At 36.0% G+C, this 27,497-nt stretch overlaps 1 protein-coding gene across 2 annotated transcripts in view; it reads left to right on the top strand.

Moving 5' to 3' along the window:
- RSBN1L (round spermatid basic protein 1 like) overlaps positions 1–27,497 on the top strand; it is a 64,905-nt gene that overhangs the window by 23,332 nt on the left and 14,076 nt on the right. For both annotated transcript variants that reach the window (XM_018047271.1, XM_018047270.1), the window contains 3 exons: positions 5,307–5,947; positions 21,605–21,742; positions 25,863–26,005. In XM_018047271.1, coding sequence (XP_017902760.1) covers positions 5,307–5,947; positions 21,605–21,742; positions 25,863–26,005 — 922 coding nt within the window. The remainder of the gene's footprint in view (positions 1–5,306; positions 5,948–21,604; positions 21,743–25,862; positions 26,006–27,497) is intronic.

Below are 27,497 nucleotides of genomic sequence, written 5' to 3' on the forward strand. Positions count from 1 at the left end.
CAGTTTGTCCTTGCTTGTGTGGCCAGCCATTTGCCAAGTGAGCGTTATGATCAGGGAAAGGCATCCTTTGTTATTGGTGTCCTGAAGCAACAAGAAAATCAGTTAGGTTGGGAGAGTAAGTATGCTATTCTTTACTGCCTTATGCCCATTTTATGGTTTTTAATTTTTCTTCTCTTTATAAGTTTCACCTTCTGATGATGCTGACATTGTAACTTAGGGCGGACACAGGCATGGAGTAGGTGATGACCCTTGAATATCTGAAATAGATGCTAACTCTTTCTCCACACCAGTCTTATTTCCTCCAGATTTTCATTAAAACTGCATCGAGTATGACTAGAGGTATATACTGATTACATACATAGCAGAAAGGTATTATTAATGGAGTAATCTTATAAATGTATTTCACTGATAAAATAGGAGTTTGCTTTATTAGAAACAGTTTAAAGGAACAAATAAATTTGAAACATAAGCTTATTTAGCTCATTTTTAAAATTTCTAATGTCTACCAATTACTTTTTCTGAATATACTTACATGTTCCAGTCATTTTTATGTTCTTTATTGATAAAGGTATAAGAACATGGATGTTACCAGTATATTATTTTTGAGAGTAAATTTTGTTATTATAGCATATCAAGGAGCTTGATGGTGAGCAGGTGAAAAGAGCATTAAAAGAAGCCTATGTTCAAGGTTATTAGTAGTGTACTAAAGGTCATGGGTAGGTAATTCTTGAAAGGAAGAGTGAAAATATTGCTGTGCATAAAAGGAAAGTCATTCCCAGAGACCACAGGCTGAAAATAGCTAAGCTAATTACTACTTTGTTTCTGTGTATGATAATGAAATTGTGTATATTACTTCCCATAGTGAAGTTGCTCAGTCGTGTCCGACTCTTTGCGACCCCTTGGACTGTAGCCTACCAGGATTCTCTGTCCATGGGATTCTCCAGGCAAGAATACTGGAGTGGGTTACCATTTCCTTCTCCAGGCGATCTTCCCGACCCAGGGATCGAACCCAGGTCTCCCACACTGGAGGCAGACACTTTAACCTCTGAGCCACCAGGGAAGCCCCTATTACTTCCTATATTAAATATGAAATCAGATCCAGTGTTTCTGGCAACCTTTATTAAAATTAAAAATATACTAAGGTTAGGAATGGGAATTAATTCTAGTGATTTTGTAAGTTTTAAAGATTTTTTAAAAATAGCTTGCCGTTAGTAACACATACTGGTTTTTCTTTTTTATCTGTGTTTGTGATTTTTTTCCTGTCTCTGTCAGAGTGTCTCTTCTGGCTGTGTGTATATCTCCGTTTCTCTTTGTGTCTGATTCTCCCTTTGGCTATCTGTGCATGTGGAGAGGGGCTGGGGTATAAGTGTTTGAGATCTACTATTCATATGTCTATGGATCTTCAAGGGGAGGGTCTCCCATCAACTACACTTCTATACTTTTTGAGGATCCAAATTACTTAGCAGCTCTTTCTGTTACGGGTATTTACCAGGATCCTCTAATAAAACACTATAGTTCTGATGTATTGGGCTCTGTTTGAAGAATTATGAATTAGAGTAAATATGTACTTTAAATACCTTTTAGTATAAGAGAAGAACATTAATATTCAAAATAGTCTTCTGCCTTAAGTATTTAAAAATTTCCTACATATGTATCTATTGCATTTCATGCATCATTCCAAGACAGGAAATGCATGATTATATAAAACTTAAAAATCTATCTAGTAAAGGCTAGTGTTTGATTTGTTTTAAATGTAAAGAATGCATTTTATCTGTATCCATTGGAGGGGAGGGGTCCCAAAGACTGCCCCCAGATTTGATGATTTGCTAGGAAGACTCATAGGACTCAGCATAAATTTGTACTCATGGCTATGACTTATTATGGTAGAGGATACAAAGTACAATCAGTAAGGACAAAAGGCACGTGTGGCAAATTCTGGAGGAAGCTAGACGCAAGCTTCCAAGAGTCCTCTCATAATGGAGTCGCAGGATGCACTTAGTTCTTCCAGCAGTGAATTGTGACAACATATATGAAATGTTGTCTACCTGGAAGCTCATTAGAAACTCAGTAATTAAGGTTTCTGTTGGGAACTGGTCACGTAGGCACCCCCTGTCTAGTTGTAGCAAAATCGAAGGCTCCCAGAAGGAAAACAGGTGTTCAATGTAAACCATATTATTTGCAGAAACAATGAGCCACTTTTATCAGAGAACAGTTTTAATCTTCCCAAAATACAAGTTCTCAGGTGCCAACCAAGGGCCAACCTTGCAAGCAGGCCTTTCCAAGGATAGCACTCTCAGGCATTTTGTGTTAACTCTCTTCTGCTCATGGTGCTCACTTTAATATTTAATTATAATTTGTCATGTAAGTTTAATTATTTGATTTTCAATATAATAATCTTTTGACTAATTTGTTATTAGCTAGTGTTTCTCAGTTTCAAATGAACTATTATACCTGTTTTATTTTAATATAACATGTATTCTGAATATTTTCTGTCTTTTAAAAAATGTATTAGGTATAAATGTAATATATTTTCATTCAAATGAAATTCTGCTCGTATTGGCAAGCTATTTAATTTGTGCAATTTTACATTTATTTCCAGTTTAGTTATTAATTATACCTAGAACAATTAAACTGTTTTAAGTTGTTTTTTTTTTCATTATTGATTTTATTTTTTTTAAGTTCTTTTCTAATTCACTACTGTCTTTTTTCCTTGACTCATTTGGATTTCACTTACATGTATAAACTTCTTTTTATCTTTCATTTTGATTAACTCCCTATTTTAACTTTTTATTACTAATTTTGTTCCTACGATATTAACTGAATCTGATGTTTTGATCATTTATACCTGGGTAGCAAGTTTGAATTTGTTAGTATATTTTTAACTTACTTACATGTAGACTCTTGAGAAAATTAACACTTTGCATTTTATGAATTTGCAAACTTGTGCAATCAATAATGTTATCATATTTTTCATTTTGCTTTTCACAGTGATACCAGTTTGGCCTTCATTTCATACTCATGAATTTTCAGAAGAGATGGTTAATTATTAACATTAAACTTTCCATTTTTAAGAATTTCTGTGAACTTGAGAGAATTTTTATGCTTTTTGTTTCAAGGTTAGGATATGGTGAAAAACTGACTGAACTGGAAACAGGGGATAAGCCTATAAACGTCAGGTAGTCTGTTGGTGAGAGAAATCTTTGTATTCATGGATTTGTTAAATGTTCACATATAGCAATGTACTAGATGCCAGAAATGCCAGGAGGGATTCAGTGATTGGTGAAAAAAGTGTTTCACTATGAATTCATTAAAGTTATTTGTTTCACTCACACATTATCCTGAAGGATATATATTATACAGATATCCTGTGAATGAGAAAAATAACTTTGTATGACTATATCGTATGTATTCATATATGTAGAATATGTAATAACAGTTTATTAATTTAGAGCGAAGATACTTTAGTTCCAAAGAAAAATGAAAATAATATAAGAGTTGTCTTTATAGGATGGGTAAGAAAGTCCAGTAGTGAGTACTGGGGCAAGGCAAAGATGTTTTGGGGAAAGGAAGTAACTTTACCAGTAGTAGAAAGATAAAGTAGAATTAGGTATGTTTCATAAGAAATTGTAAGTAGTGTAATTGACCAGAGCATGGGGGTACTTGAGGACACTGAGTTTGGATTCCAGACTGAAGATATTGTATTTTACTTGGTAGTCATTGAGAACCCTTGAAAACAGTTGAATCAAGGGATGAACATGATCAAAACAATATATAAAACTTATAGAATTAGTGTTATGGCTCTAGCATTAAGGAGGAGAGTTAGTCATGAGGCTTTTAGATCAGAAGCTAAGGCATAGTAGTATCATGGAAGTTAAAAATAATCAAGGATGAGGTGGGTAATTACATAGAACCTTGGAGAGATCAGGAAAAATGATTTGAGAGAATATCATTGGATTTGATATTTGAACAATCTGGGATGGTAAATTTGAGTAGACTGGAAACAGACCCAGAATTTTAAAGGATAGAAATAGTCATGTAATGAAGATAAGACGTTGGTGGATATAGTGGTTCTTTATGAGAAGTTTGATGGTCAAAAGAAGAGGAGAGAACTTTAAGCAAGAGTTTTGGAGTTGGTGGGAGGGACTTGTTTTTGGAAAGTAGGCAGGGCATCTCATTCACCAGAGACAGAAAAGAATACTAGAGATATGTGAAGATTGAAAAATTTAGATAAAGAAGCAGGTTGTGAAGATTTAATTCATGACTGGTTATCTTTAAAAGTGAAATAACAGATGGAAACAGTAAATCCTTTTTTTTCTCAATTGTCATCTTAGTAACTTTTTTATTTTGTCTTAGGGACCATAATATTTTCTTGTGAGGATATTTGTTCTTTTCTGTGTTTTTTGTCTAGAAATAAATATACTGTGATAATATTGTATTTAATATGTACACTTAAATTCTATAGCTGTATAGCCACTGTAGATTAATCTTTTATTCTTTGGATTTCTAAATTTTTGAGCCTAGTGTCTACTTACCTTTGGTTACAGAGGTTCATTAATACATAAACTTATTATTGACCCATTTCTTTTTCTTTTCTTTAATGTTTCTCTTTACCAGTACATGGATATCATTTGTACTCAGGACATGAGAAATTATTCTGATTTTGTCATCTCTTATGGTATCTTGCTGGGTTTTCACTGGGAATTCTGTAGACTCTAGTAGATCTAGAATAGCCCGTTTCAGATGAAAGAGTAGTTTACGGAGAAGGAAGTATGGTAAAGAGCTAGGGAATTTCTGTGTTTGTTGCTCATATACTATGCAGGTGTTTTTCTCCTTTGCTGATTTGTAAATCTTGACACCTGTATGTAATTTTTAAGAACTTAAAGTAAAAAAGATACATATCAATGGAAAATGTCTCATGTCCTAAATGCAGGGCATTCATTGTTCACATTGGCTTTTGTTCAGCTTTCCATTTCTGATTTTTATTTAAAATTTGAAGACTTATGATTTCTAAAACATTAATTTCATTACTTCATTAAATACTGATTGAGCATCTACTTCATGTTAGAATGGTACCACTCACTGTAAGCATAACTGTCTTAAGCCTTCCTCTTTGTGTATGTGTGCCTATGTGTGTGGAGAGAGGGAAAGAGTCTGACTAAATTATGATTATCAATACTGCGTAAAACAAGTCCCAAATATAAACTTCATTTTGTGTAAACTTTGCTTATTTGTTACAAAACAGTTCCTGAAGCATGATATTTAAAGAAACTAAAATGAGTACTTTCAAAAAAAATTTTTCCCAACAGGTGGGAAGGAGAAACCAAAAACAAGTGTAGAAGACTTACAAATTAAGAAGGTAAAGAAGAAAAAGAAAAAGAAACACAAAGAGAATGAAAAACGGAAGCGTCCAAAAATGTATAGCAAATCTATTCAAACTATCTGCTCAGGATTGCTGTCTGATGTTGAAGATCAAGAAGCCAGAGGTATCCTAAATGATAACATAAAGGAATACAGTGGAAAGAGTTTGGATACCAAGAGTTATGATTCCAAAATTCCAGAAAACAGTGAGTTTCCATTTGTCTCATTAAAGGAGCCACGGGTTCAGAACAACCTCAGAAGGCTGGACACTTTGCAGTTCAAACAGCTCATTCATATTGAGCACCAGCCTAACGGAGGTGCATCAGTTATCCATGCCTACAGCAATGAACTCTCCCATCTGTCTCCTGTGGAGATGGAGAGATTTGCAGAAGAGTTTGTGGATCTGGTGTTCAGTGAAAATGAGAACTCTGCAGCTTTCTATGTAATGGGTATTGTTCATGGGGCAGCTACTTATTTACCTGATTTTTTAGACTACTTTTCATTTAATTTTCCCAATTCACCAGTGAAAATGGAGATATTGGGAAAGAAGGATATAGAGACAACGACTATGTCCAATTTTCATGCTCAGGTAAGAGGTTTTAGTTGTGTGTTTTTTTTAAACTTTAAATTATATGTTTTAGACAAGTTTATTATGTTCTTTGATCGTCATTTTCTTACAGGTTTGCAATAAAAAAAGGTAAGGATATAATGAAACCTCTTGGGGATATTAAAAATAAATTACTCTCTTGATGTGAACACTAGAGTTTAAATTTCAGCTTCTATTTGTCTGTCTTTTCTTAAAGATAGTGAAATAATTAAGATTCTGTTGTCCTTTATTCCTTGGATTTGTTTTGGGAGTGAAATGAATTTACCTATTTATTATTCCAGTCCATACAATAGTTCTGTTACCTGAACATCACTTAAAATTGTCTTCTTGCTTTATGAAATAGTGCTTTAAAAGTGCTTAGCATTGGATTCATCATATGGAAGGTGCTAAATAAATGTTGGGTATTCAATATATTGTGGTACAAAGGAATCTAACTAATGATTATTAGTTAAATATGTGATTATGTGAGAATATTAGCATATCAGTGCATATATTGAGCTAATTTCTATTTCCTACCCTTCTCATTGTAGAATATACATTATTTTAAATTTATTTATTTTGGCTGCATCATGCAACTTGTGGGATCTTAGTTCCCTGACTAGGATTGAACAGTGAAAGAATGGAATGCTAACCATTGGACCGCCAGAGAATTCCTGAATATACATTATTTTAGAAAGCAGAGGCAGAATCCAGTCCACTGGCTTTTAGAAGTGAATGTAGGCCCATCTGAAGGCGGGTGCATTATTATTCATTCTCTGATAAGAGACTGCTTAGGCCGAAGATCAGCAATTTTCATGTTTATCTGTGCTAAAGTTTCTGGTATTCTAAGTAATAATTGATATTCTGGTTTGAAAAGAGGAAAGAAAGTGAAGAAAGTTTCAGAGAGATCTTAGTGATCCTCTGACCCAATCTTTGTCAACTTAAACAAGCACAGACAGGAGTCATTTCAGTTTACGGTTGGCAGCAGTGCCAGAAGTAGAACACCGTCTCCTTAACCTTCACCCAGGAGGACCTTTTTCCTTATTTTGAGTGTGTATCTTTTTTTGTGTTTGTTTAATATCTGTTCAAGTTATAGTTTCCACTTTAAATGATAGTCTGGAAAAAAAAAAAAATAAATGATAGTCTGGACATTCAGTCACACCCACACATACCCACCTCCCCACCCCACAGTATGTTTGGTGTGTATTCTATCATATATTGAAGTCTGGATAATGTGCTTGTATTTAACATTTTAATATGTGTGTGTTGGGGGGGCTACTAACTGTGGGAGAATTCGAATTTGAATATTTTTTGGAGCTGAAAGGGAGCTGTAGAGCATTGGGCACTTGCTCTGTCATTTTATAAATTTCAGAATGGTTAGTAGACTGGCATCTAGTACTAGTGTCTGCTGTTGAGTACTGCCTGTTGACTACCAGGAACTGTTTTAAGTACTTTATATGTAATAACCCATTTAATCTCCGTTACCATTTAATTTTAGCAATGAGGACAGAGAAGAAATAATTGCCCAGAAACCTTTGGTATTAGATCATTGATTTGTTTTTCATTTATTTTATGTCTGCTAAGTGCTAGGTTTTATGGTAGACCTTTTGGCTTCCAGTGTAATTTGTTTCCACTGTAGCATAAACTTTCTATTGCCATACAGTGCAAGTTATTTCAGTCATCTTTTAAATGTCACAATACGTTTATTTGCTTTTAAGATAGATTTTAAGGTTAGGAAGTATTAATTTTTTATTACTTGATATTTATTAAATGATAAGCCTTTTCATCCTAACTTGTGTAATACATACAACATGAAACCATACTTCTGTTGTTAAATACCATATTTTGCTGGGACTTGTTAATCAGGCCGGTGTGTGACTAGGTAGTGAGTCTGAAGTCCTTGAAGAGCCACCTTCCCTGATTGCCATTACCTGTTGGAGTTCTTGGATACCACATACAGCTGTATCCTTTGTTACCGGTTGTGTCTCTGGCCCTGTATCTGTGTGATTCGCCAGTTACAGGGACTGCTTTTCCCTCTTTAGCTTTAGATGTGGTGGCAGGAAATTGCCTGTACAAGGTCCGTGTGCCTTTACCCCATGGTCCTCCAGATCCAGCCATTCCCGTGGTGTCAGAAAGAGTATCTAGCGAAAAGCTTTCCTGAGCTGCTCATTTGATGTTTCTCCAAACCAGATTCTTTGTTTTTTTAAGAGCTTAGAAGACTGAGGAAGTTGTTTTCTGCAGACTAGTTTTCTGAATATTTGTTTAATGAAAATTAGAGCAGCCAAAATCATTTGCCCTATATCTGTAGACACTAAATGATGACAATATAAGTAAGATGTAGCTGTTTCTATGATCTTTATAGTGATAAGGTTTATCTTTGTAATATTACTCTGTAGTTTTCACAGAACTTCATTTTTATATCTGTTTAGCCTTTATCCTTGAATCATGTTAATTTAAAGATTTTTTGGTGTATGTATCAGTGTATATCTGTGTACACACACAGATACACGGCACGGCCAAAACGGATCAAGGCACAAGACATCCTGTTCTTTGGTCAATGATTTTGGAATTCTTTTTACTTGTATAATTCTGTTTTTCATCTTCATCTATATCCCTGCAGATTTTCTGAAAAATTTGAAAATATGGTAGAATTATGTATTGTCTTATAGATTATGTCATTTTTCTGATGTTGTGACTCTGAGGTTAGTGATATAATATCAGTCAAACTGTACGATAAAATTCTGTTTGAGAATAAAAATGGATTTTTTGGGAAAGCTTGTAACCTATCCATATCAGATATTTTGCCACAGATCAAATGAAAAAGCCTCAAAACTAAGTGGCTTAAAGGTATTCCTCACAATTTGTTGGCCTCTCTGGAAAGTCTCTGTCAGCTTGACTGGTGGCTGGATAGCTTCATTCATGTCTTGTGGTTTTCAGATCAATTGTTCTTAGGAGATCTTGCTTATATGTCTGGTGGTTTGATGCAGTGTCAGTTGGGGTAATGATCGCGTTTTTCTCATCTTCTTGCAAGTTAACTTGGGCTTGTACCCATGGTGTTAGCTGCAGAATTTATAGAGCAGAAAGAGTGAGTCTCTGCTTGTTTTGTGTTTGCTTTAATGTCCCACTGGCCAAAGGAAATCATGAGGCCAAACCCAGATTCCCTTCTTGATAGTGGGAGTGGCACAGTCACGTTGCTCAGAAGTGAGTTACATGCTTGGGAAGAGATTTTGGCCATGTGCAGTCATCCACATCTCTCTCGGGCTTCCCTTGTGTCTCAGACAGTAGAGAATCTGCCTGCAAAGCAGGAGGACCCAGGTTTGATGCCTGGGTCAAAAAGATCCCCTAAAGAAGGGAATGGCTGCCTACTCCTGTATTCTTGACTGGAGAATTCAACGGTGAGGAGCCTGGAGGGCTACAGTCTGTGGGGTCACAAAAAGTAAGACACGACTGAGTGGCTAACACTTTCACTTTTTCACATCTGTCTTGGTCTACCATCTCTCTTTTGTTCAAATAGTCATTTGGGCATTTATCATTCTCTTGTCTTTCATGGTAGGAGAACAGAAAGGCACATAAGACAATATTTTTATCTGTCAAGGAATAATTGAGATTTCTGTCTTGACACACAGTATTTAATCAGTGTGCATTCCAAATGCTGTAGTAAGAACTTGCTACTGTGAGAATATGAAAACTGGGGCAGTTATCCTCCAGTCACCTTTTTCCCTCCCTCAAACCTGGTTCTGGGCAGGAGGAGAAGGGGACGACAGAGGATGAGATGGCTGGATGGCATCACCAACTCAATGGACATGAGTTTGAGTGAACTCCGGAAGATGGTGATGGACAGGGAGGCCTGGCGTGCTGCGATTCATGGGGTCGTAGAGAGTTGGACACGACTGAGTGACTGAACTGGACTGACTGAAACCTGGTTCTGAGTTACTGCAGGCAGATAACTTAAAGCAAGTGTTAACTCATGATTAAATCTACCAATATTTTAATAGCGAGTTCAGTTCAGTTGCTCAGTCATGTCCAACTCTTTGCAACCCCATGGACTGTAGCACGCCAGGCTTCCTTGTCCATCACCAGCTCCCGGAGTTTACTCAAACTCATGTCCATTGAGTCAGTGATGCCATCCAACCATCTCATATCATCCCCTCCTCTTCCCGCCTTCAATCTTTCACAGCATCAGGGTCTTTTCAAATGAGTCAGCTCTTCTCATCAGGTGGCCGACGTATTGGAGTTTCAGCTTCAGCATCAGTCCTTCCAGTGAACACTCATGACCGATTTCCTTTAGAATGGGCTGGATGGATCTCTTTGCAGTCCAAGGGACTCTCAAGAGTCATCTCCAACACCACAGTCAAAAGCATCAATTCTTCGGCGCTCAGCTTCTTTATAGTCCAACTCTCACATCCATACATGACTACTGGAAAAACCATAGCTTGAGTAGACGGACCTTTGTTGGCAAAGTAATGTCTCTGCTTTTTAATATGCTGTCTAGGTTGGTCATAACTTTTCTTCCAAGGAGCAAGCATCTTTTAATTTCGTGGCTGCAGTCACCATCTGCAGTGATTTTGGAGCCCCCAAAATAAAGTCTGTCACTGTTTCCACTGTTTCCCCATCTATTTGCCATGAAGTGATGGGACTGGATGACCTGATGTTAGTTTTCTGAATGTTGAGCGTTAAGCCAACTTTTTCACTCTCCTCTTTTCACTTTCATCAAGAGGCTCTTTAGTTCTTCTTCACTTTCTGCCATAAGGGTGGTATCTTCTGCATATCTGAGGTTATTGATATTTCTCCCAGCAATCTTGATTCCAGCTTGTGCTTCTTCTAGCCCAGCGTTTCTCATGATGTACCCTGATAGAAGTTAAATATACAGGGGACAATATACAGCCTTGACGTACTCCTTTTCCTATTTGGAACCAATCTGTTGTTCCATATCAGTTCTGACTGTTGCTTCCTGACCTGCATACAGGTTTCTCAAGAGGCACGTCAGGTGGTCTGGTATTCCCATCTCTTTCAGAATTTTCCACAGTTTATTGTGATCCACAGAGTCAAAGGCTTTGGCATAGTCAATAAAGCAGAAATAGATGTTTTTCTAGAACTCTCTTGCTTTTTTGATGATCCAGCGGATGTTGGCAATTTGATCTCTGGTTCCTCTGCCTATCCTAAAACCAGCTTGGACATCTGGAAGTCAACAGTTATTAAATCTGATTTGAATCTTAGCCTTGGCTCTACAAAATGAGGGGAGAAAACTAACGGTTATTGAATTCATCTGGGGTCATTCATTCATCGTGCTAGGCCAATGAAAAAGATTCAGCATGGCATCTTTGACCATTGGCTTCGTTTGTACTGACTTTTCATTTTGACCAGTTGTGCTTGACATATACAGCTTAAGTGTTTGACCTGATCTGCTGTGGCAGGTGGCAGGTATCAGATGTTTGAATTGAGAACGGAGACTTTTTCCTTTATTTTACTAATTTAAATAATAAATAATAACACTTTTATTCTTATTTTAGTTATAAGGATATTTTTGAAATAAAATATTGATTAAATGTTATTACCTGGTACATGTTTTAATTTGGAAGGATATACTAGATATGATGGGGAATAGCTCCCCCTTGTGGCACATTTATTTTTGTTAGACGCTTGGATTGCTGTGGTGAGCGCGACTTTTTTTTTTTTTTAAATTCACCAGAATTGAACCAGTAGCTTCTTCTGCTCTCATTTCCACATTTTTTTGTTTTTTTACTGTAGTAACTATCCTCTTGTTTATATTTTTTTTTTGGATTGATGATGATACTTGCTAGAAGCATCTATAATATCTTCCCTATTTAGCATGAGTTAACTATAATATATTCTATCCCCTGGAGAAGGAAATGACAGTGCACTCCAGTGTTCTTGCCTGGAGAATCCCATGGACAGGTAGCCTCGCGGGCTCCAGTCCAAAGGGTTGCGAAGAGTCATACACAACTGAGCGACTAAGCGCATACTGTATACTATAAAGTATTCGGTGGAATTTTTAATATCTTGGGATGTTGCTAGGCACACTAAAAGAAAACAGGTAAATAAGAAAAACAGATTTTGAAATCAAAACAGTTTGTCTTATGCTGGGCGAAATGTTTATTTATTTTGAGTCTTCTCACAGCCTTTATAGCGTTTAATAGTGTGTGGTAAACCTCCCAACCAGAAGAGTTTTCCAAACTTACTGGACTATAGAGCCTACTCTTCAGGGACTGGCATATCAGGGAGCACATTTTGGGAAACAGCATTATTTCAAGTGAGTCATTCCTAGTGGTTTTTTTAATTACATATGTCCAATTTGCTTCCCTTGTTGCAGCAATTTTTGTAACTAAAATAAGAGAAAGCAGTATATTTTTGGCAATGCATTTCCTGTCATAAAGGCTACTTTTTTCTTCTATAGAAAGCCAGATGTGTTTTTTGTTTTTGTTTTTAAAGATTATATGAGGAATAATGAATAGGCTTTTAGTTTAAACATAATCTAATTGAACAGTCCCTTTCCCATTAACCGAAACTGAGATTATGTTGTTGACAATTACTGACAGTGGCTACGAAAAGTCTTCTATTTCCTCCTCTCCCATTCCCCTTACTCCCCTTCATAACATTTATAGAGAATAAATGGAGTGAATAAAGGGAAATATGAAAGTGTAGTCATGATGGTGGTAGGTTTTTTGTGGAGTGGAGGACTCTAGGGGAGGTTTAGGTTAAAAATGTTACATCTGTTGATAGCTTTTACAAATATAAGAATAACTATCCTTTCTGCCTTTTATTATGTTGTCTTCTGAGAGGTATACCTTTTAAGGAATATATATACCTTTTAAGGAATATATATACCTTTTAAGGTATACCTTTTAAGGAAGCATATAGGGTATGTTTTAATGTACGTTGTGATGTACGTTGATATTTTCAATTTTTTAACTGCATCAGAAAACTAATAATTTCATTGTTTACTGAAGCAAATACAGTGATCTTATGCAAAGTGTCATCACGATGTATTTCCAGGTAAGTGGTTTTTTTGAATAATGGAAGCATACGGTTTTAAGGACCAAGATTTTATTGAAGATAACCTTTTGACTGAGGATTGTTGTTGTTGTTCAGTCACTGAGTTGAGTCTGACTCTTTGAGACCCTATGGACTGCAGCATGCCAGGCTTCTCTGTCCTTCACTGTCTCCTGGAGCTTGCCCAAACTCTCTGAGTCAGTGATGTCATCCAACCATCTCATCCTGTGGCCCCCTTCTCCTGCCTTCAGTCTTTTCCAGCATCAGGGTCTTTTCCAATCAGTCGGCTCTTCACATCAGCTTCAATACTTTGGAGCTTCAATACTTTGAAGCATCAGTCCTTCCAGTGTTCAGGGTTGATTTCCTTTAGGATTGACTGGTTTGATCTCCTTGCTGTCCAAGGGACTCTCAAGAGTCTTCTCCAGCACCACAATCCAAAAGTGTCCATTCTTTGGCACTCAGCCTTCTTTATGGTCCAACTCCCACATCTATACACGACTACTGGAAAAACCATAGCTTTGACTGTGGGGACCTTTGTCAGCAAAGTGATGTCTCTGCTTTTTAATATGCTGTCTAGGCTTGTCATTTTCTTCCAAGGAGCAAGTGTCTCTTAATTTCATGACTGAGCATATTTAACAAAATTCATGTTTTTCCATCTAGATTTGTCATGGTATTATAATTTCGATGAGCTAGGGCAGCTGCAGTTGTGCATACCTCTTGCCACTCCTTTCCCTTGTAATTGTGGTTTCTTATCCTTTAAGATTTTTGATATTAACTGCAGTTATGCCAAGTGTAGAAACATATATGTAAGAAGAGTATCCTCATATGAATCGTGGCCTTTGTGACATTTATTTTAACTATTTAGATATTCTTTCAGCTCTTACCTTTTTCGTTTTCTCATCCCACTGCTCTTGAATTGTAATTGTTGGATAAATTATTTTTGGATAATTGAAACTTTTTTTCTAATGATTATTGCAGATTTCTTTTTATTCCATGCTACAGAGGAAACTTAATTATTTGCTGTATAATATTTCATTATTGCAGATGTCATTAAATCAAAGCATACTATTTTTTTTGAGAAGTATGTGATTATATTCTTATATCTCAAGTTTCATCAAGAAGTATGTATGTTTTGAATTTGAATGTGTAGTTTTCCATGTTTGGAACATTAATTGTTCAAATTTAGTGTATGTTTGAAGTATTGGGTTATTAATCTAGAAAGTAATAGTGTTACTTGCCCAGTCATGTCCCACTCCTTGAGACCCCGTGGACTGTAGCCCACCAGGCCCCTCTGTCTCTGGAATTCTCCAGGCAAGAATACTTGAGTGAGATGCCATGCCCTTCTCCAGGGGATCTTCCCAACCCAGTAATCAAACTCTGGGTCTCCTGTGGTGCAAGTTTTTTTACCATTAATAATTGGTAATTCTTTACCAATAGCAAATTACAGATTCTTTACCAATAATAATTCTTTATTATTCTGAGCCACCAGGGAAGCCACAAGAACATTAGAGTGAGTTGCCATTTCCCCCTCCAGGGGATCTTTCCAACCCAGGGATTGAACCTGTATCTTCTGCGCTGTAGGCAGATTCTTTACCCACTTAGTATTAAAAGTTGTATTAATATGAAGTTGCTCAGTCGTGCGTGACTCTTTGCGATCTGAACCCATGGACTGTATGTAGCCTATCAGGCTCCTCTGTCCATAGTATTTTCCAGGCAAGAGTACTGGAGTGGGTTGCCATTTCCTTCTCCAGGAAGGAATTAAATGATATGTATTAAATGGTATATAATTAAAAGTTACATTACAGTGTGTTTGTTTAATTGGGGGTGTGCATGCATGCTAAGTCACTTCAGTCGTGTCTGACTGTTTGTGACCCTATGGACTGTAGCCTGTCAGGCTTCTCTGTCCATGGGATTCTCCAGGCAAGAATACTGAAGTGAGTTGCCATGCCCTCCTTCAAGGGATTTTCCTGACCCAGGGATTGAACTTGTATCTTTTAATGTCTTCTGCACTAGCAGGTGGCTTCTTTACCACTAGTGCCACCTAGGAAGCCCCTAATTGGGTTATAGTTGATTTGTATTAATCTTAGTTTCAAATGACAAAACAGTGCTTCACAGTTTCTTTAGATTATACTCCATTTTAAAGCTCTTATAAAATACTGTCTATATTCCACATGGTGTACGTTATTCCCTTGTAGCTTATTTATTTTATACATAGTAGCTTGTACTTAACTCCCTGCCTCAGTCTTGCTCATCCCCCTCACCCCCCCCCCCAACAGGTAACTACTAGTTTTCTATATCTGTGAGTCTGTTTCTTTTTTGTTATATTCGTTAATTTTTTAGATTCCTTATATAACTAATAACATACATAGTATTTATCCTTATATAATTAATAACATACATAGTATTTATCTTTCTCTGACTTATTTTACTTAGTAATATCACTCAAATCTATCCATGTTGTTGCAAATAGAAAAAAAATGCATTCTTTTTTATAGCTGAATATCATTCCACTGTGTGTGTGTGTGTCTTTGTATGTGTATATATATACACACACACACCATGTCTTTGTTACCCATTCATCTATTGTTGGACACTTGGGTTGCATCCGTATCTTGGCTGTTATAAATAATGCTGCTTTGAACCTTGGGATGCATTTATTTTTTTGAATTAGCATTTTCATTTTTTTCTTGAATATATACCCATGAATGAAATTGCTAGTTTTTTGAGGAACCTCTGCTGTTTTCCACAGTGACTACACCAATTTACATTCACATTAACAGTGTGCAAAGGTTCCTTTTTCTTCACATCCTCTCCAACATTTGTTATTTTTGATCTTTTTGATGATAGCCCTTTTGACAGGTGTGAAGTGATGTTTCACTGTAGTTTTAATTTGCGTTTCCCTGATGATTAGTGATGTTGAACATCTTTTCTTGTGCCTGTTGGCCATCTATATATATTTTTTGGAAGTTCAGGTCTGGCCATTTTTTAATTGAGTTACACTGTATTTTAAAATGCAGATTACTTTCTCAAGCTAAGATTGTGATGAATTTAATTTTAAAATTTAGTTTTAAATTTAAATATATTTATATCCATTCTATTGAATCATCAGATTATTATCTTTAATATTTGGAGAATCAATGTTTAGAAGAAAATTAGTTTTTGTTTTAAACCCGATAGCTAAGTATGTGTAATTTATATAGAGACCATACTTTTTAGTGGAATATATGTGTGGATTGCTTTTTGTTTGTTTGGTTTTGCTGTGAACTGTTTCACTTAAGGGATCTTGGTTCCCCTATCAGGGACTGAACCTGGACCCTTGGCAGTGAGAGATCATGGAGTCTAACCACTGGATCACCAGAGAATTACTTATCTGTGGTTTTAGTAGTGGACAAACAAAATGTATTTTATAGTTTTAGCACATTTTGGTGAAAAAGGAACGGACTTGTGCTTTTATTATAGCAAATTATATGTGTAAATGAATTTTACATATATATGTATTTTGCCATGAGATGACAAGAACTATGAAGATTAACATACCATATTTAACATTATAAGCCAATATGTAGAGTCTGTATTTACTTTATTCTTTAAAATTTAGTTTTTTCCATATATCCTTTGAAATATTTATGAATTTTAATAGGACAGACCCCAAAATCATCAACAAATATAGTGTTGTTTTAAGGGTGTCAAACAGAGGAGAGGAGGAAAAATCAAATTTGTTTTAATCTATTGTGTTAAAGTTTTTAACATTTAGGTCTGTACTAATTTAGACATGTGTTTCATTTTATTTTACTTTTAAACAAAGAACGATATATGTAAACTTGGAAATTAATGTAAAAGTGGAAATTTGAATGAAATGAGATAGCTAGGTCAGTAATGTTCTCTTCAGTCAGTGAAATAATCATTCCAATCTAAAATAGCAACATCTGGATAAATCAAAGTACTTAAGTTATAAAATATATCTTTAATATTATCACCAAAGAAGCTTTACCCATTCTTGCTGTTACTAAATGTTGCATGTTTTTACTTAACATTTAAACACAGAAATTTTATTCAGAGGGATGAATGTTAAACTTATTAATAGTAGCTCTGTTTTTCTAATTATTAACAGTATTTATCCTCCTCTATAGTTATATAATGTTATAGTAGGTTCTTTTTTTTAATGTTTTAGAATGGAAGTAGTTACTTGAATTGCATGGAAACCATTTGGTAGAACTCCAAAGTCTATTTCAGTTAGAGAAATGAATTATTTCATGTATAGTTTGGCCTATTTTTACCTATTAAATAAACTGTAATAATTTTAGGTTAATATTTTCTTAGAGAAGATTGAGTCCTAAATGTCTCCTAGTATTAAAGAGCATTCTTTCTTTATTGGTATGTCTTTTGAATGTGTGTCAGTTCAGTTCAGTCACTCAGTCATGTCCGACTCTCTGCGACCACCCCAGGCCTCCCTGTCCAACACCAGCTTCAGGAGTTTACCCAAACTCATGTCCATTGAGTCGGTGATGCTATCTAACCATCTCTTCCTCTGTCGTCCCCTTCTCCTCCTGCCTTCAATCTTTCCCAACATCAGGGTCTTTTCAAATGAGTCAGCTCTTTGTTTCAGGTGGCCAAAGTATTGGAGTTTCAGCTTCAACATCAGTCTTTCCAATGAACACTCAGGACTGATCTCTTTGGGATGGACTGGTTGGGTCTCCTTGCAGTCCAAGGGACTCTCAAGAATCTTCTCCAACACCACAGTTCAAAAACATCAATTCTTTGGCACTCAGCTTTCTTCACACTCCAACTCTCACATCCATACATGACCACTAGAAAAACCATAGCCTTGGCTAGACGGACCTTTGTTGGCAAAGTAAAGTCTCTGCTTTTTAAAGTGCTGTCTAGGTTGGTCATAACTTTTCTTCCAAGGAGGAAGGATATTTTAATTTCATGGCTGCAGTCACCATCTGCAGTGATTTTGGAGCCCCCAAAATAAAGTCTGTCACTGTTTCCACTGTTTCCCATCATTTGCCATGAAGTGATGGGACCAGATGACATGATCTTCCGTTTTCTGAATGTTGAGTTTTAAGTCAACTTTTTCACTCTCCTCTTTCACTCTCATCAAGAGGCTCTTTAGTTCTTCTTTACTTTCTGCCATAAGGGTGGTGTCATCTGCATATCTGAGGTTATTGATATTTCTCCCAGCAATCTTGATTCCAGCTTGTGCTTCCTCCAGCCCAGTGTTTCTCATGATGTACTCTGCATAGAAATTAAATAAGCAGGGTGACAATATACAGCCTTGACGTACTCCTTTTCCTATTTGGAACCAGTCTGCTGTTTCATGTCCAGTTCTAACTGTTCCTTCCTGATCTGCATACAGATTTGTCAAGAGGTAGGTCAGGTGGTCAGGTATTCCCATCTCTTTTAGAATTTTCCAGAGTTTATTGTGATCCACACAGTGAAGGCTTTGGCATAGTCAGTAAAGCAGAAATAGATGTTTTCCTAGAACTCTTTTGCTTTTTCGATGATTCACTGGATGTTGGCAATTTGATCTCTGGTTCTTCTGCCTTTTCTAAAACCAGCTTGAACATCTAGAAGTTCTTGGCTCATGTATTGTTGAGGCCTGGCTTGGAGAATTTTGAGCATTACTTTACCAGCGTGTGAGATGAGTGCAATTGTGCAGTAGTTTGAGCGTTCTTTGGTATTGCCTTTCTTTGGGATTGGAATGAAAACTGACCTTTTCCAGTTATGTGGCCACTGCCGAGTTTTCCAAATTTGCTGGCATACTGAGTGCAGCACTTTCACAGCATCATTTTTTAGGATTTGAAATAGCTCAACTGGAATTCTATCTCCTCCAGTATCTTTGTTAATAGTGATGCTTCCTAAGGCCCACTTGACTTCATGTTCCAGGATGTCTGGCTCTAGGTGAGTGATCACACCATCGTGATTATCTGGGTCGTGAAGCTCTTTTGTACAGTTCTTCTGTGTATTCTTGTCACCTCTTCTTAATATCTTCTGCTTCTGTTACATCCATACCATTTCTTGAGTTACAAAAAAAAGTCCTTTATTGAGCCCATCTTTGCATGAAATGTTCCCTTGGTATCAAATTTTCTTCAAGAGTTCTCTAGTCTTTCCCATTCTATTGTTCTCCTCTCTTTCTTTTCACTGATCACTGAGGAAGGCTTTCTTATCTCTCTTTGCTATTCTTTGGAACTCTGCATTCAGATGCTTATATCTTTCCTTTTCTCCTTTGCCTTTTGCTTCTCTTCTTTTCACAGGTATTTGCAAGGCCTCCTCAGACAGCCATTTTGCTCTTTTGCCTTTCTTTTTCTTGCGGATGGTCTTGATTCCTGTCTCCTGTACAATGTCATGAACATCTGTCCATAATTCATCAGGCACTCTGTCAGATCTAGTCCCTTAAATCTATTTCTCACTTTCACTGTAGAAACAGAAGGGATTTGATTTAGGTCTTACCTGAATAGTCTAATGTGTATTCCAAGTCTGAATGTGTATATTCTTACATATAATCTCTTGGAAAGAAAAGAGTCCAGCAGACCATCCATTCATTTGACTTTTGTTTTAAAAATATGTTAAAAGTACCCATTTCTTTGTAAGAGGTTTACATTTAGTTGTGTTTCAGAAGGATTCTTTCACTGGAAATTCCTCCTTCCTCAAGTTAATTTGTTGATAATTGAGTCACTGCGCAAATCATTAAGTTGATCATTGTTGATACTGTGATACAGTAGAATGAACCAGCTGGATGGGAAAGACTGGATTCTGGCTTTGTTAGAACTGGTTAACAGTTTAGACAGTTATTGAAGTTTACACAAGACAAAGAAGTTTGAAGCACAGAAAATTAACTCACTTGTGTGAAGTGGAAATCCTGCCTGTCAAATATATCTTGTAAATCAAATGATGCATATCAAAGCACTTGTGAACTTGTGTTTAACAACAAAAGGTGTTTGATTTCAGTGAGATATTTATGAATTTTAATACAAGTCTTTTAATTTTAATCAAGTCTCTCAGAAAGTCATGCTCATTTGCAGATCCAGTACTGAGGCCACGATCTCAGAGTCAGCTAACAAAATTGATATCAATCCTGATAATTTTGCTAAATTTTAAGTTGATATTTTTAGCTTTGTTTGACTGCATTACAGAAATGCATAACAATGATTAATTTTACTTTTGTGGTACTGTTAGTATATCTAAATGTCTAGAGTCTAAATATTGTTGTAAAGTCAGATATTCACTTACAGTTCTCTCAGTATTGGAGATGCTAGGAACTTTTGGGAGGCAGGAGAAAGATCAGACCATGAGTACAAAATGGGGACACAGACCCCAGCTTTTTCTTTTTGTTTTGTGTTTTTTCGTAACTTGAAGAATTTGGGTAAGGTTTTATGTTTCTGAGAAGTGAATTTGTGGCAGTTCATGAAAACTTAACTTTGAAATTCTGGTAAATGAACTTATTAAGGAAATAATGTATAGTTGATAACACCGCTTTGCTTATTATTCTAAAAAGTAAAATTATCTAGTGTTTTAGTAAAATATTCTCTTAAGATAGAACTTTTATTGTCCTGTTTTTGATGTAGGTGGGGGCTTAGATACTTTGATACATAATATTGTGTTTACCAACTGCGGTTGTAGAGATTCACCTTGTGATCTGAACATATTTTAGAGTCTGTGTCCCTGATGTGATGAAAATTTAGCCATCTAGATTTACCTGGTGTATGGGACTTCCCATTTTAAAACCGGAATAGACCCAGGTAAACTGAGACAATGTTATTTCCCTAAAGTTAGTGGCCACAAAAGCCAATCCAGAGAAAAAGATGTTTATTTATGAAAGGAATTTGTTTTGCTTTAAGGATACTCGTGTTTACTAGCGTTACCATATGAGGTTTCTCTGTAAGGTTTAGATGTACTTTTGAAATTTAGGACCAATAATTCTTGAGGTATAGCCTCTTTTATTTTGGTTTAAATTTGAATGATAACCATTTGCTCACACTGTACAGGTGGCTTTACATAATTATTGTTTTCTTTAGAAATCTGAGATCAATCTTTCCAGTTAAAGAAACTAAAACTGAAGGAATTTAACTGATTTCTACCCACATAACTGGTAGATAGCAAATGTAGATTTGGAACCTAGGACTTTTGGTTCTCTAGCTTACTAGTAGGTTTTCATCAGAGAAATATAAACTGAATCTTCGATTAATATGCTAAACTCTAGAAAGGAACATAATTCCTGGTGGCCTTTTTGACATACAAAGTACTGATGCTGGTTAAATGCACTGTTTTCAGAGGGTCTGTTTTTAAAAATTCTGACAAAAAGGTATGAACCATTTAGGAAAATAAAGGTATAGGAACTTTTGAATATAATTTCAGTAGCATTATAGATCAAATAAACTGTTGAAAGGAGGAACTATATTGTCAGGAAGTATGCTGTTTATCTCAACTCTGTTTTCATAAGCAGTGTGTAGTAATAGCTAGAGAAGGTAAAATACCTCGATTTTGTGCAGATTTTTTGTTGTTTGTTTTATTGTTTGTAAAAGGCGTTTTTATTTTGCTTGCCTCACATTTTGTTTTAAAAATCTGAGACAGCATACATAATTTAGGATTATGCAGTGGTAATAAGAATTGTCTTATGTTTAATGAAATTAAATCCATATCCTTCAGGTGAAAAGAACATATTCTCACGGTACTTACAGAGCTGGCCCAATGAGACAAATCAGCTTGGTGGGAGCAGTTGATGAAGAAGTGGGAGATTACTTCCCTGAGTTCCTTGACATGTTGGAAGATTCACCATTTTTAAAAGTAAGAGAAAACAATGTGAAGCAATCTAAGTTGTGGGTGTTACTTTCATGCTACAAATGATAGAAATCATGGGTTTTTCAGAATTATAAAATTTTTGATTTCAGTTGATTTGGCAGGAAGGGAAGAAGAGGTGAGAAACTAGAAGTAATTCTTGTGTTGTGTGTGTAACTTCTCAGGTACTAATTCTAATAGCAAAGCTGAGTGGTAGATCAGAAAATAATACTTGCCTGTAGCTGCCACTTTAGGAAAGTAAGTTCCACTGGTTTATCACCTTTTTATATACTTGAGTGCCAGTGTTCTTGCCTGGAGAATCCCAGGGACCGGGGAGCCTTGGTGGGCTGCTGTCTCTGGGGTTGCACAGAGTCGGACACGACTGAAGCGACTTAGCAGCAGCAGCAGCAGCAGCAGCAGCAGATTTAAGAAGTACAGGATAGATGCTTACCACAGTGTTTGCAACTGGGTAGTGACAGTTTGGGTGTGTGGAAAACTGGCCTGGCAAGTTGTATAACTGTATTTCAGCTTTGGAGATCCTAGCTGGGTTGGGCAAACCAGTTAAACTTTCTGGGCTTCAGTGTCCTCATCAATAAAATAAGGTATTTAAACAATGCATCTTTAAGGCCCCTTTAAATTCTTTAAATGATTTTGAGCAGGATTCTGTTTTCTTTCTTCCTTTCCTCCCTTCCTTTTTTTCCTTCCTCCTTTCTTTTTTCCTCCCTTTCTTCCTTTTTCTTTGTTTTCCCAGCAGTTCCTGCATTCCAGAAAATATTTCTTCTTATGGGCTGCTAGCACTGTCCTATTGAGAGAAAAATCTCTGAACTATGTAGTTAGGTCAGTTATTTAATCAGTAATTAAAAGGTCAAAGTGTGACAAGATTAGTTTATCTCTAAAACTTGGTACATATTCTGTAGAACATCTCTCTCTCTCCTTTTTTTTTTACTTCTCACTCAGTTTTCTAGTCTACGTGTTTATATATATCTTTTCCTTTTTCATCCTACTCCATTTTCCTTTTATTTCCTTTTTTGTTCCTTTTAAACCATTGGTTCCTTGTCTGTTTCTCCCAGCTAGTGACATGGATTTTGGTTGCATTTATTTTGAGTGGCATTTTAAAAATACCATCATTTCTTTTACAACATAGCATTTCCTTTATATTCTCAGAATTGAATTAGAAGTTTCAAGCCTCCTTCAAATTTATTTTAAAAAAGTTGCTAAGATAATAAGCTTTCTCGACTTCTAACTGTAATGCGAGATGCCAGAATAAATGGAACTATATCAGAGTTTTGAGTGACTATAAATTAGGCCTAGCATTCTTTTCATACTTATTCAAATAAGTGGAACCAAAACGTCATGAAAGTTTTAGTTAAGCAAAAATTCATAAGTTTTCTAAAATATATATATATACATAGTTTAGAAACATAAACTGAAATGGGAGCACTGAATATGAAATAGAAAAAGTGAAACAAGCTAAATAAAAATTAAAGATCATCATATTATTGTTTTTAAATATGGATGCTTCATTAGAATCACATTTGGAACTTTGGAGAAGGGGGAAAGAAAACACCTGGGTATTTATATTTGTCAAAAAAATTCCAAGATAATTCGAATGTGCATCTGGAAAACAGGAAATTAACATGCGATACAGTTTTTTTTAACTAAAGTACAGATTTTGTTCACATTTCACAACATTTTAAGCTAGTGTCCATTATTTGTTTTCATGCATTATTTTTAAGAGTCCACATCATATTTAGTTGTATTGAGCAGCTACAGCTGCATGCAGCAAATTCTGATAAATTATTTTTTTCATTTTTATTCTGTTACAGATATTTTCTAATTTTCCTTGTTATGGCTTCTTAGATACACCTATCATTTAAAAGTGGATGCTTAATTTCCAAATAGATGGGTTTTTAAAAGTATCTTTGATGTTAATTTCTCACTTAAATGCTTTTTTTTTCTATAATATTACCCTCTGTGCCTTTTTATGGAGAAGGCAATGGCAACCCACTCCAGTACTCTTGCCTGGAAAATTCCATGGACGGAGAAGCCTGGTGGGCTGCAGTCCATGGAGTGGCCAGGAGTTGGATGCAACTGAGCTACTTCATTTTCACTTTTCACTTTATGCATTGGAGAAGGAAATGGCAACCCACTCCAGTGTTCTTGCCTGGAGAATCCCAGGGACAAGGGAGCCTGATGAGCTGCCATCTATGGGGTCGCACAGAGTCGGAGACGACTGAAGTGACTTAGCAGCAGCAGTGCCTTTTTAGTCTTTTAACTTTATTGAGGCTTTTCCAATGGTAAGTCAAAGATTTCTCTTGGTAAATGTCACATTGTACTTGAAAATATGTGAGTTATTTTCAGATATCTTTTGATACTGATTTCTAACGTAATTCCACAGTGATAAGAGAACAGATTATGTGTGATTTCAGTCCTTTCAGATGATGAAATTTTTGCACTGTTTTATGTCCTGGGATATGTTCCAGTTTCTCCTGGTTTATATAGTCTGTGGGAACTTGAATAGGATTTGTATCCCGTTGTTGTGTGAATATTCTATAAATCTTAATTATGCTGAATTGGTTCGTGGTGCTTTTCAGGTCTCCTATAGCCTCCTACTTTTCTGTCTATTCATTTTATTAATTTTTGAGAGTTTGATATTGAAACAACTAAAAATCTTAATTTATTTACTTAAAAAACTATAATCTATACTAGAACTATATGTAACTTGTTCTGTATTTTCCAAGTCTCCTGTAAATGTTATCATACTTTCATAATTTAAGAAATAAAGAAGAAAAAAATCATTTAAGTATTTATATTTCAGATTTTAATTTTAAAAGTAAATGAGATAAATAAATGCATTCTTCCTGCAGAGATGTAATTTGACAACCGCCCCTTTTGAAAAGGGGGCTATGGTTTATAAATACCCATTTTCTCACCATTCAGTGGACAGTGACTCTTGGTCATTTCTCTGTTGCTCCTGTTTTCAGAGATTTTAATCCCTGGTTTTAGACAAGCAACCTCTTCAAGAAACTACTACACAGGAATAAATTTTAATTTTGATTTAGTTTTCCTCTTTGTTCTGTTAGGTTTTAACTACTCAAAGAGGTAGCCCCCTTTTATTTGAGGTATCCATTTTTTAAAACTCAGTTGGTCATTTTTATAGATTGTCATGGAAGATAACTTGCTTATTTTGCCAATCTGTTAACATTATATTGTCAGGTTGGTTTATTTTTCTTCCTCGGTTCTTGCCTCGTCGCAACAAAAATTTGGAACGACTGAGTAAAGGGTTTAAGACAACTGACAAGTTACAGCTCAGTTTAGCTCAACCAGGCAGATCTTTTATTAGACAGACACCCCCAAAATATGAGAGCAGGTCCACCCCAAAGGAGTCTTCCTTTTCCATCTGGGTTCCCCCTTTTTATACTTCTAGTTTCTTTCTTTTGGTTATGCCCTGTGCAAAATAGGGTTTGTACTCACCACCAGTCAATGAAAAGGAATGCAAATGGGCATACACGCAAGGCCGAATGACAATTGCAAGTCATATAACAGTAGGCTGTGTTGTTTATATCTTTCTAAAATTCAGTCTGTTACAATCAGATGTAGTGTATTTATGAACCCTTAATGAGCTCCTAACTGCCTAAGATTACTTGGGGAAGACACTGTGGTTATTTTGTATCCACTGTAGGCCTAGTGCCCATGTGCAGGAGTTGGAAAAGCCTCTGGTTATTTTTGTAGCATATCTGTGCGGTCTCCTATGTGTGTCTAGGATGGGTTTTAGAGATCAGCTTCTATCCCTTTCAGCCAGGCCACCCCTTGTGCCCATGCCTAACTTCCTACTTAACAATATGACCCATATATTTAGTAGAAAGAGTAACAGATGATGAATACAGTGAATCATACCTCTGGCAGAATTGGAGAAGTGGGGGAAACCATCCAAGAATAATTACTCTCTTGATGTATCTGAAATAGAATATTTTGAAGGTAAACTTATGAATATATAGAAATATATTTAAAACAGGTACCTAATTCAGATGTATATATGAAATTTTGTGAAGGACACAGTAGTCTTTAATGTATATTTGAAGATTCATTTTAAAAAATAATCGATTTCTGTGTCATTATTTGCCTCTAGTGTACACTGCCCTGGGGGACACTATCTAGTTTAAAATTAGAGAGTCGGAAAGATAGTGATGATGGTCCCATCATGTGGGTGCGCCCGGGAGAACAGATGATCCCTGTGGCTGACATGCCAAAGTCACCTTTCAAAAGGAAAAGGTATGTTGGATATAAATGTTTATTGCTGGGAATGAGTGTTTGTACATTGGTATGTATGCATTTGTTGAAAGTTGGAGGAAGAAAGTAGGGAAAGTTTAGAGCATAATTGAAATGTAAATTCAAAAATGGTTATCCATGCTGATATAATTTCTTATAAATATCAAAATCAAACATAAAAAATGCAGGCAAATGACATGTTGTAACCAGAGATGGGGAAAAAATGTCATTTACAACAGGGACATTATAAACTGTATTGGAATAAATTGAATAAATATTCAGAAACAAATTTAAATAATATTTTAAGAAAACTAAAACATCTATGGAGAATATAAAAAAAGATCTAAGTGGATGTTTAGATCTGTACTCTGGATTGAATGCAAGTGGTAGTCCATTAGAATTTTAGGGTTCATTTGGACTCACTTCCAGCACTGGATAAAATAATTTTAAAATTCGTATGGAATAACAAAGTCAGCAAATAGTCTAGACAGCTGTGAAAGAGAAGATACATGTGAGGGGGGGCCTCATCTTACTCAACATTAAAAATTACCATAAAGGTCAAAAAGATCACTGGAATAGGATAGAGTACACAAATAGATCAAAGTATAATGGGAACTTAAACATAAGATAAATGGGAAGAAGAAGATTATTCAGTGAATAATGCTGGCATAATTGGAAGTCCATTTGAAGGGAAACAAAGCCATAACCCCAGTGTTACATAAGAAGTAAGGGACTTGAACATAATAAGTAAAAAAAGAATAAAAATATCAGAATAAAATACTTAAGCTTAAGAGAGACCTTCCTAAACAAAGATGCAAGAATATAATGGTGATACTATTGTGAGAAAAAAGACATCAGAACAACAAAGCTCTAAACTGGATATTAGTAACGTGACAGACTAAAGTTAATATACAAAGAGCATTTCTAAATGAGAAGAAAAATGTAAAAAAAAAAAAAAAAACCCAATAGATAAATAGGCCCTAGGTAGTCAATAGTATATTCAGTTTGGTTCAGTCACCCAGTCATGTCTGACTCTTTGGGGACCCCGTGAATCACAGCACACCAGGCCTCCCTGTCCATCACCAACCTCTGGATTTCATTCAAACTCATGTCCATCAAGTCAGTGATGCCACTCAGCCATCTCATCCTCTGTTGTCCTCTTCTCCTCCTGCCCTCAATCTTTCCCAGCATCAGGGTCTTTTCAAATGAGTCAGCTCTTCACATGAGGTGGCCAAAGTACTGGAGTTTCAGCCTTCACGTCAATCCTTCCAATGAACACCCAGGACTGATCTCCTTTAGGATGGACTGGTTGGATCTGCTTGCAGTCCAGGCGACTCTCAAGAGTCTTCTCCAACACCACAGTTCAAAAGCATCACTTCTTCAGCGCTCAGCTTTCTTCACAGTCTGACTGTCACATCCATACATGACCACTGGAAAAACCATAGCCTTGACTAGACGGACGTGTGTTGGCAAAGTAATGTCTCTGCTTTTGAAT

This window comes from Capra hircus, chromosome 4 (assembly GCF_001704415.2).
Source record: "Capra hircus breed San Clemente chromosome 4, ASM170441v1, whole genome shotgun sequence".
NCBI lineage: Eukaryota > Metazoa > Chordata > Mammalia > Artiodactyla > Bovidae > Capra > Capra hircus.